Genomic DNA, 11,420 nt, shown 5'->3' with positions numbered 1-11,420 from the left:
AGATGGCTGGTCGGATCCCTGACCTCTGCATGCTGTAATGGTGCTCGGCCAGAAAAGTGCCAAATAAATGCAGCACATTTGACTTATTGAAATCCTTCAGGAGATGCATGCAAAGCCAATGTGTAAAGCAGCTCAAGAATGACGTTTGACCTTTACCACTAGACCAAGAACACAAACAAAACGCAGAAAGTACAAGTGACTACAATTACCCTCGGCGAGCCGGCGCAGAAAAACATTTCTTAAAATGTATTTCCAAGAATACTTTGAAGTCAGGTGACAGTCTTTTAAAGTCTATGTGCGGCATGTGGCTTTTTTTCTCTTCTTCTTTTCAAACGTGGCATTCAAATAGTGCATTTCCTGTGAAGTCACGAAGCAGTGAGCCGTTTACCATATAGGGATACAACTCAGAGGAGGGTTAGTAGGCAAAGGGAAGAGAAAAAGAGGAACTAGCAAGGCTCACTTCTCAAGTCTCAGCATGCACACAGTGCAGAGTAATCTATGTAGGTCTCTCTTTCATTGCGCATACGCAGTTGTGTGTCAGTGAACCATATTGTCTGGTTCTGCCTGTGCCTGCTAAACATCAAATGGAGACATGAAACCAGCGCAAATGGAGACTGAAACAAATGATAAACTGGTCTGACTGGACCTTTTTGTAGACTCAATATTGGCATACAGTCCTTTTTCATATATACATAACATTTCAGGGCATTCAGAACTTCTAACCAAGTTTGATGTGGTCGTTCCTTTCTTTTTGGGACAAAATAAAGCTTAGGGCATAGATGTGGGGCCTCAGGATGAGGGCTTGTTGTAACCCTAACTCTACATTCTAACATTTTTGATTTGCGCTTTCAAAAAAGAGAAAATGCTGATTGGCTAAATCTTTACCCAACGAGGCTCAACCCAAACAGCCTTCGCCAGCTTTAAGAGTCTTATTTGAATATCTCTCCTTCGACTGATTTGGGTAAATCAAATTCTGCTAAAGTATGTGTTGTTAAACAATATGCACTATGGGCTACTTTTACATGACAAGCCTTTACAAAACTAAACATCCGGCATCCCGTTCAGATGTCCCAGCTTATACAGCTGGAGAGTTTCAGACTGTGACAGAACAAGTAGCCAAAATACAAGCCACAGTCTACAGATAGTGATCAACATGGTTACCTACAGTAGGTAGTTCGGCAATAGAATATCACACTGGGGCTCCAGCACGGATAAAACTAATACTCACTTCTTGTGGGGCAATACTTTAGGTATATATATATTTAAATATAAATGTGACCCAGATATCAACTTTGGAACTTGTTCAGGTGGCGGTGGCAGATGGCTGCACGTCACCTTCACAGACCATTCCAGCGTGGGTGCATCCACTGTCCTACAAGACCTCATTACAATGCAACACACCCAGCACTCACACAGTCAATCACATGCCCTTAAAAGGCGCTTTTCAAGTGCCTGCTGTTTCCTCAAAGGCCTCTGTGGTGTGTCTCCAGCGGCTCCTGTGCAGGCTCTACTGGTGAGACATGGGGCATGCACTTCCTCATTCACTGTCAATGGGCACGCGTTTTTGTGTTTTTATGGTGTGGAATATCGTGTGATGAATTATGGGTTGGGAGATCAGATTGGGGACATCAGTGGTGTTGTCATACCCACAATTCTGGATTTACTTTGTATTGTCTGTAACAATAAATAATTAAAATTAGAAAAAAAGTGAATCACACTTCAGTTCAAATCAAGTGAAGTCACGGCTTCATTTAGTCTCGTATTTCTGAGGCGCAACACATGCTTAGTAAAATCCGGTTGTTCCTGCTGAAAGGCTCATGTGTCAAAGGGTCACAGTCCTCATTGATCCTCGTCCCTCTGTCTCTAGCGCCCTCTGCTGTCACCCCGCAGCACTGCAGCTGCGCTTAAGCTGCGCATGCGTCGCTCCATAGCCTCGCTCGGCTCCAGGATTTTGCAGTTTTTGCAGAATAGAGAGCTTAGGCTGCTGTTCTTTTGCAGCCTGACGTCCCTTTCCACGTCCATTTTGAGGTATGCTTCGTTTGGGAACATGTTCCCTCTACGTGGCTCTTTAGTTGAGGAGTAATTAACAACGCAGTGCTTCGTTACCTGGCGTTAATTATCCGGGGTCCGGATGTCAATAAACCACGGAGGGCTAACAGCTAGCTGAGCTAGCATTACTACTCGTTTCAATGTGACATGTCAGCAGCATATTTATAGTGTAACTTAACACTTGCATTAGCATTTTACAGCGTTAAGACGGGACAATGAAAAGCGTCGATTTAATGCAAACATTTTGCTTTGTTCATTCAGTAATTTGTGAATAACTTGAGATCAAACCTTATTACTATTGTAATAGACGTTTATCTGTGGATGGCACAGATTAAAGGGCTCTGACCCAAAAGTAACGTGGAAAAAGAATCGGTCAAATTGTATAGGTTACAAATATTTATTGACATTCCCAAACATTTGGGGTTGGTTTTCAACATGGTGCATTGTGTGGTTTGCAGGGCATCATGGGTGGCACGCAGAGCGCGGTGGTGCAGAAGCGGCTGGCCCGCTTCCGCCCCAACGAGCTGCCGCTGGTGGAGGGCGTCTTCGACAGGCTGCTGGCCGGCCCCGGGGCCCCTTCAGGGACAGCGGCTCTGACTCTCGAGATGCTGCAGGTGAGACCGCCAACGCAACGAAAGGACTTCATGATCCGTGTGTCTGTCTCCCGTCTAAAATGAAGCCCTCGTTTGGCCTGCCCCAAGTCCTCCATGGGCAGCCTGGCACCGGACTCCATGGTGAGGAGGCTCTACCGGTGCATGTGCCGTATCGACCCTGCACCAGCAGCTGCAGGCCAAACCAGCGCCGCCGCATCCTCCGCAGTGAGTCGAGAGCAACTGGTCATCTTCCTGGCAGACATCCTGCGAGGCACCGCTGAAGAGCGGGCTCCTCTGGTCATGTCCATGGCCCAGCGCGGGGACGAGGCAGGGACGTCTGTGCCGTGTGAGCAGCTGGCAGAGGTGAGCAGGGTGCATCGTGCAGAACATCTTTTGTCTCAGCCCCCCCCCCTCCTCACTCAAGCCCTTTTTTCTCTAGTTCCTCCAGGATCTAATTTCGGCTGTAGTTCAGATCCTGGTCCACAGAGGGCTCCTGCAGGCCTGGCAGCCAGAGAAAATGGGTGACCAGTCGCAGGGCGTCAAACTCCTGGCAGAGCAGATTTGTTCTGAACTCAGACCCTCAGGTACACAGAGGTGGTTTGGACCATGCTGAGGAAATGTCTCCTCACCACTCCTCTCCTCACCTCTCCTTTCTTCTGCCATCCTGTCCTCAGGTCAGGCAGATCATGATGTTTCCTCTGTGGAGGACTGGATCTTCAGGATGTCCCAGGTATCGTTGTACCTGGAGATGCTGGTAGCTGAGGGCTTAAATGTGTCCCTGAGCGGCCGGCCGGCCCCCACCCTGCTGCCCCCCTGCAAAGAGACGCCCTGGAAAGATCTGACGTGTCTGCTGGTGGACATTCCCACCCTCATGTTTCTGGCCCCACAGGTCAGAAAACCAACATATTCACTGATTGTTTTTTTTGTTTCACACAAACTGCCTCTTGTTCTTCGCTTAAAAGTCGACTGATGCCACAGATGACAAATGTGACTTATTCAGAGTCAGCTTAGCTTTCTGTCATCTAGCAATATAGAGTCCCTTTTTGCTCTTTGGAACCGTGGTAACTTTTGTCTCTTTCCACAGCTGCTGACACTAGCTTTGATAATTTGCTATCATCTCTGCTCTCTGAGTTTGACCTCTGACCCTTAAAGCAAAAACGAAATTCAATTGGGCTTGAGTAGCCAAAAACTGTATTCAAGTGGAAGTACTCTTACTTTCCAAAAGAAAGTACTCTGGTAGAAATAAAAGTAGTTGTCAACTACTTGAGGACTAAAGTAATTATTTTAGTTTTTAAAGGATTTAAGGTTATGGAATATAGAGAACATTTTGTCGAACATTGAACTCCTGATTTTGTGCTTGTGTGCATTGCATGTGGTGTCAATGTAGTTAACACAAATGTAATCTCACGTATGATGTCCTCCAGAATTGACTGGACAGAGGAGCAGTCGTATAGTTATCACCGATAATAAATGTGACCTGTTCTATCTCTGTAGCAGGAACTAACCGCACTGAGTCACAAACTACAACGCAGTGAGAACAGGTTTTTCCAACATATTATTGTCTCGCAGTTCCACCTTTTATTGCCATTTGATTTTGTTTTAAACGCTTCCACTCTGCATCACGTCATAATAGAAATATTTCTTGTATGATATCGAGATCATGTGTGCCTCTCACACCATCATTATCAGATGGCAGATGCAGTAACTTGGACTGCCTAGATATTACTTATACACTCACCGGCCACTTTATTAGGTACACCTGTCCAACTGCTTGTTAACACTTAATTTCTAAGCAGCCAATCACATGGCGAAACTCAGTGCATTTAGGCATGTAGACATTGTCAAGACAATCTCCTGCAGTTCAAACCGAGCATCAGTATGGGGAAGAAAGGTGATTTAAGTGACTTTGAACGTGGCATGATTGTTGGTGCCAGAAGGGCTGGTCTGAGTATTTCAGAAACTGCTAATCTACTGGGATTTTCACGCACAACCATCTCTAGGGTTTACAGAGAATGGTCCGAAAAAGAAAAAACATCCAGTGAGCGGCAGTTCTGTGGGCGGAAATGCCTTGTTGATGCCAGAGGTCAGAGGAGAATGGCCAGACTGGTTCGAGCTGATAGAAGGGCAACAGTGACTCAAATAACCACCCGTTACAACCAAGGTGGGCATAAGAGCATCTCTGAATGCACAGTACGTCGAACTTTGAGGCAGATGGGCTACAGCAGCAGAAGACCACACCGGGTGCCACTCCTTTCAGCTAAGAACAGGAAACTGAGGCTACAATTTGCACAAGCTCATCGAAATTGGACAATAGAAGATTGGAAAAACGTTGCCTGGTCTGATGAGTCTCGATTTCTGCTGCGACATTCGGATGGTAGGGTCAGAATTTGGCGTCTACAACATGAAAGCATGGATCCATCCTGCCTTGTATCAACGGTTCAGGCTGGTGGTGGTGGTGTCATGGTGTGGGGAATATTTTCTTGGCACTCTTTGGGCCCCTTGGTACCAATTGAGCATCGTTGCAACGCCACAGCCTACCTGAGTATTGTTGCTGACCATGTCCATCCCTTTATGACCACAATGTACCCAACTTCTGATGGCTACTTTCAGCAGGATAATGCGCCATGTCATAAAGCTGGAATCATCTCAGACTGGTTTCTTGAACATGACAATGAGTTTGCTGTACTCAAATGGCCTCCACAATCACCAGATCTCAATCCAATAGAGCATCTTTGGGATGTGGTGGAACGGGAGATTCGCATCATGGATGTGCAGCCGACAAATCTGCGGCAACTGTGTGATGCCATCATGTCAATATGGACCAAACTCCCTGAGGAATGCTTCCAGCACCTTGTTGAATCTATGCCACGAAGAATTGAGGCAGTTCTGAAGGCAAAAGGGGGTCCAACCCGTTACTAGCATGGGGTACCTAATAAAGTGGCCGGTGAGTGTATATCACCCATTCTGGTCAACTCATTTCCTTTTTTTGGATTGTTATCGTTAAGTTTTACTTGAAAGGAAAGTTAAAGGAAAATACTACCATACTGTTTAGTATGCCAAAAGCAGATTCACTATGTCTCAGTGCAATGTATTTCAAAATCAGTACACCAGGATGTTCGACTACAGTTGTTTTTCTAACCCACAACCTTTGGGCAAGAGCTTCAAAGAGCTTCAAAGAGCTCTTCGCTTCGCATGAAAGCTGCGTCAGCACTAAAAGCACAAATCAACCGTGTGATGATGGGAAAGCCCGTCTATTCTCTGTGTGGGGTGTGAGGGGGGAAATGTTTTTAACACTTCTTTAAGTTAATGGCACAGGATAGGTTCTGTCAGTGATCACATGAAAATAAACGATGCCATACTCCCACAACTCTATTCTGACCTCTGTAGCTGCCGGACAGCTGCAGCGCCCCCTGGAGGCTGGTGTTTTCCACCCAGCTACACGGGGAGAGCTTCACCCGGATGGTGAGCGGCCTGACAAAGAGGGGGCCCACGCTGCTGCTCATCAAAGACACCAAGGGCCACGTTTTTGGGGCCTTCGCCTCCCACGCCTGGGAGACCAAGCCTCAGTACCAGGGTGAGAGAAGAGACTACAACACTATTTGATAAATGCTTTAACAACATGAGTCATTATGTATATACAGTGGTATGAAAAAGTTTGGGCAACCCTGATCATTTTCAAGATTTTCCTTTATGTTTCATTGGTTGTTCGGAACAGTAATTTCAATTAAATATATCATATAGCAGACAAACACAGTGAAATTTATGAAGTTTATAGGATTTACAGAAAGTGTGCAATAATTACTTAAACAAAAGTAGGCAGGTGCATAAATTTGGGCAGCCTTGTTGTTTTATTGATTTGAATACCTTTAGCACTAAATTTGTTTGGTAAGCTCATTGATCCTTGACCTACATACACAGGTGAAGCCAATCATGAGAAAGGGTATTTAAGGGGGCCACTTGCAAGTTGTTCTCCTCTTTACACCTTCTCTGAAGACTGGCAACATGGGCGCCGCAAAACAACTGTCAAATGACCTGAAAACAAAGATTGTTCAACATCATGGTTTAGGGGAAGGATACAAAAAGCTAGCTCAGAGATTTCAGCTGTCAGTTTCCACTGTGAGGAACATAGTGAGGAAATGGAAAACCACAGGCACAGTTCTAGTTAAGGCCCGTAGTGGCAGGCCAAGAAAAATCTCAGATAAGCAGAGGCGAAGGATGGTGAGATCAGTCAAACTCAACCCACAGACCAGCTCCAAAGACCTACATGATCTTGCTGCAGAGGGTGTCACTGTGCATCGTTCACTGTGCACTATTCAGCGCACTTTGCACAAGGAGATGCTGAATGGGAGAGTAATGCGGCAGAAGCCTTTTCTGCGCCCATGCCACAAAAAGTGTCGCTTGAGGTATGCTAAAGCACATTTGGACAAGCCAGCTTCATTTTGGAATAAGGTGATGTGGACTGATGAAACTAAAATTGCATGGCGGAAGAAGAACACAGCATTCCAAGACAAACACTTGCTACCCACAGGAAAATTTGGTGGTGGTTCCATCATGCTGTGGGGCTGTGTGGCCAGTGCAGGTACTGGCAACCTTGTTAAAGTTGAAGGTTGCATGGATTCCAGTCAGTATCAGCAGATTCTTGCGAACAATGTCCAAGAATCAGTGACAAAGTTGAAGTTGTGCCGGGACTGGATACTTCAACAAGACAATGACCCTAAACACCGCTCAAATTCTACCAAAGCATTCATGCAGAGGAACAAGTACAACGTTGTGGAATGGCCATCTCAGTCCCCAGACCTGAATATCATTGAAAATCTGTGGTCTGTTTTAAAGCGGGCTGTCCATGCTCGGAAACCATCAAACCTGACTGAACGGGAGATGTTTTGTAAAGAATGGTCAAAAATACCTTCAACCAGCATCCAGACCCTCATTGGAAGCTATAGGAATCGTTTAGAGGCTGTTATTTCTGCAAAAGGAGGATCTACTAAATATTGATGTAATTTTTCTGTTGGGGTGCCCAAATTTATGCACCTGCCTACTTTTGTTTAAGTAATTATTGCACACTTTCTGTAAATCCTATAAACTTCAATTCACTTCTTAAATATCACTGTGTTTGTCTGCTATATGATATATTTAATTGAAATTGCTCTTCCGAACGACCAATGATACATAAAGGAAAATCTTGAAAATGATCAGGGGTGCCCAAACTTTTTCATACCACTGTGTATATATATATATATATAATGTACAGGGACATACACTGTACATGTGTGTGTAGCCTCACATGTCTCCAACCTTACATTTCAACTACAGCTCTATTGCGTTTGGGTTGGACCCCAGATCGGAAAAGACATTAATGCTCCAAGGACACATTGAGGAAGTAATTCTACTCTAAAGAATAACCGTTATACTTTGTGTGTGCGCAGGTGACTCAAGATGCTTCCTGTTCACCGTTTTCCCCCGACTGAGGGTGTATACAGCAACGGGATACAACGAGCACTATATGTACCTCAACCACGGCCAGCAGACCATGCCCAACGGACTGGTGAGGCTGACGAACGAAGGAAGACACGCAAGACTTCGTGAATATTCCAATGACGGCCTTTATTCCTTTCCTCCTTAGGGGATGGGTGGTCAGCACGGGTACTTCGGCCTGTGGCTGGACAGCGATTTTGGCCGTGGCCATAGCCGCGCGCGGCCCAAGTGCACCACCTACGGCAGCCCCCAGCTCTCCGGAGAGGAGGACTTCACCGTGGACTCAGTGGAGGTGTGGGCTGTAGGCAAACCCCCTAAACCAGAGGAGGTCAGAGCCCTTGCTTTTTTTGCCTTCATTTAATTCAGAAAAAGCAGGCAGAGGGGACGCAGTGCCACTGGGACGAAGCCAGTGCAACCAGTAAACAAAACAGTCGGAGCACCCTTTGGGCGATGAGTGTTTTGTTTAAGCAGAGGAGAACATGCACATCAGCCGTGTGATAATGTGCAACACAGATCCAGATGTTTCCTTTTAGAATGTGAAGAGTTGAGCTCTTTCTGTATATCATGTGTTTCAGGACGAGGAAGGGGGGTGCAAGAGAAGCATCCTGGATGCGGATCTAGAGGTCCAGGCCATGATGGAAATGACGGGGAAGACTCTCCACAGTCAAGGCTTCAGGGAGCCGGAGGAAGACTAGGAGCAGTGAAGGGCACCATAGGTCATCTCCAACATCCAAGCCTTAGGTTTCTCTTTCCCTGCCTTCCTTTCAGCACCTACCTCACATATTCTGTTTGTTTTTAAATTAAATTAAATGGTGGGAGGTCTTTCTAGATCACTTTTTTCCTCTACTGGCTATACTATTTACGGCTAGCAGAGATCTGATATGTTTTAATTGACACATCACACATTATAATGTATTGCACGGAGAAATGAAAACCTATAAGAAGAAACTTGTTTATTTTGCAAATGTGGTAGGGGTGGATGGACTCTTTAAGTGTAAATCTTTTTTCTAGTCTTCTTACCACAAGTTCCTTAACCCTACATGTCATTATTCACCCATTCACATCGATTCATACACTAATGATGATGCCTTGCAGAAATATTCACCCACCTTGGCCTTTTCCAAATTTGCAAACTGGAATGTAGAGACTTCTCCCATTTGATCAACACAACATGCATACTACTTTTGAGGTTCAAAATATATTCTACTGTGACACAAACAATAATGACAACATTATCTGTTGGATGCATAGGTATTCACCCCCCTGAGTCTGTACTTGGTAGAACCTCTTTTCACTGCAATTCCAGCTGTCATGTCTTCTGGGGTTTGTCTCCACCACCTTTGCATCTAGAGATGGAAATGTTCTTCTGTTTTTGTCATGAAGCTGAAGCCCAGTCAGATTGGATGGAAAAGCATCCCCACAGCATGATGCTACCACCAGCACCAGCATGTTTCACTGGTGGGATGCCAGTGTGCAGAGTACCTCCTTCCACATGGCTGGCTCGCTGTTCAGTAACGCTCTCTAACAAACTGAGGCCTTCACAGAACATGTGTATTTATACTGAGGATATATTGCACACAGGTGGACCCTATTTACTAATGATGTGACTAGTGAAGGCAATTGGTGGCACCAGATCTTTAATAGAGGTTTTAGAGTAAAGGGGGTAGATACATATTCACTCAACTTTCAGATTTTCTGTAGACTTGTAAATAATTTAGAAATCCATGTAAACTTTCCCCCGACATTCAGGTGATGGACTGTTTTGTGTCGGTACATTACATAAAATCCCAATGAAATACATTTGAATCTAGACATGACAAAATGTAGAAAAGTCAAAGGGGGTTGAGGGGTTACTTCTGCAGGCCAAAAAAACATGATACTGCAGAAACCAACACGACACTAAAGTCCTTCTCACGGCTGCTAAATGTGTCATTACAAAATCAACTCTGTTTAAAGGCAGCTTCTAGTCTGCAGTCCTTCTGATCTCTTCACACAGACTGAAAGCTGAAAGGAACCAATGTGTCTCTCATTTGCTCCCAGCTCCACTGATGTCGGATAGATCAAAGCAAACCTTTTTGGAATGAATGGTTATTAGCTACTGTGGGAAAGTGCATTGGATAAGTTCCAAACCACTAACTGGTTTTATAGGAAGGACCGATCCCCAGCAGCCCGTTCTAAGGGAAGTCCCTTTGGGAATCGCTGCGTGACGACATTTTTTTTATTGCTACAGTATTTAACTATCGTTAGTTTTAAGAGACGCAACCTAACACTGGCCTGTTAGCCATTATACGTATACGTGAACATGTGACTGATGGAGAGACGGTTCCTCATGGATCTGGTCTGTAAAGCTCAGAGTATTTAGGGGATTTCTCGACTACAAGAGGATAGCAGGGGTTCTGAATACTCCCTTCCTTCTCAAACAGACAGCTGTGAATAAGCTTCTTGAATACAAGAGACAAAACTACCTCTAGAGTTCTCTGTGTGGATTTTTTTATCTGTAGCATCTGCTGTTGTTCACTGTCTATTGTGTGTCCAATAATGTCACATTAAATGGGAGGATGAACTGACATTGTGTTTTTTGTTTTTTTTGTTTGGAGCAAATCTTCAACCTAACACAATGTGTGTTCTATTGTGTATTGTATCGTATTCAACATATTCTCTGCATAGTGAAGTTTAACTTCAATGTGAACGATTAATAAACGCAAGAAATATCCTCAAATCATAATGAAACCGAGACCCTGGTTGGATTTGTCATCACATTCTAAACCAGTTATTCCTAACTTTTTTTTCATAACAATTATGCAATATGTAAAACAACAGCAGGGATAATGAGAGAAAACCTGAAATACATACGTAATGTAATTAACATGCAGCATCATAGTAAATGTTTCATAATGAGCCTGAAACATGACTGAGGTATCATAATGAAAGTGAATATAGTACTCAAATCATCAAAATATGAGCAAATATCTCATAATTCATCATAATGCAATATTAAACACTGATGTTTCAGTATGTGCCCCAGTAGCTATCTGTGTCTGTGTGTCATAACTTCATTACTTGCTCCAGAGGGGCCCTAAAGTGTTGTCATGCCAATAAACGACGAGATCTCCTAGATGTACTTTTACAAACACCTTCTCAGACAGCGGGACAGGCAGCTCTGTATTCACCCCCCCCCCCTCTCTGCTCTGCTACCATGCAAATGTCCTGAGGCCAGTTATAAATGCAAATCTCGTATATATCTTTACACAGTGGCACGGTGGAGGTGACTGCATGAAGAATGTTCATGCCTGCCTTTGTATT

General features: G+C 44.5%; 1 protein-coding gene across 1 annotated transcript; it reads left to right on the top strand.

The window, feature by feature from the left end:
- The first annotated feature begins 786 nt into the window (after nucleotides 1-786).
- Nucleotides 787-10,684, top strand: meak7 (MTOR associated protein, eak-7 homolog). The gene is made up of 9 exons (XM_037452216.2): nucleotides 787-2,028; nucleotides 2,508-2,663; nucleotides 2,751-3,005; nucleotides 3,082-3,226; nucleotides 3,317-3,531; nucleotides 6,030-6,216; nucleotides 8,069-8,187; nucleotides 8,266-8,445; nucleotides 8,693-10,684. The coding sequence occupies exons 2-9, from the start codon at nucleotides 2,514-2,516 to the stop codon at nucleotides 8,810-8,812; spliced, it is 1,371 nt and encodes a 456-aa protein (XP_037308113.2). The 5' UTR covers nucleotides 787-2,028; nucleotides 2,508-2,513; the 3' UTR covers nucleotides 8,813-10,684.
- Nucleotides 10,685-11,420: the final 736 nt, after the last annotated feature.

This window comes from Pungitius pungitius, chromosome 6 (assembly GCF_949316345.1).
Source record: "Pungitius pungitius chromosome 6, fPunPun2.1, whole genome shotgun sequence".
NCBI classification, from domain to species: domain Eukaryota; kingdom Metazoa; phylum Chordata; class Actinopteri; order Perciformes; family Gasterosteidae; genus Pungitius; species Pungitius pungitius.
This window is presented reverse-complemented; position numbering and strand designations above follow the sequence as displayed.

Bases quoted from the DNA above. Each gene is read 5' to 3' on its own strand.
- meak7 (XM_037452216.2), top strand. From the start codon at position 2,514: ATGGGTGGCACGCAGAGCGCGGTGGTGCAGAAGCGGCTGGCCCGCTTC. The intron at 2,664-2,750 runs GTGAGACCGCCA...GCCTGCCCCAAG, and splicing joins TGACTCTCGAGATGCTGCAG to TCCTCCATGGGCAGCCTGGC. The intron at 8,446-8,692 runs GTCAGAGCCCTT...CATGTGTTTCAG, and splicing joins AACCCCCTAAACCAGAGGAG to GACGAGGAAGGGGGGTGCAA.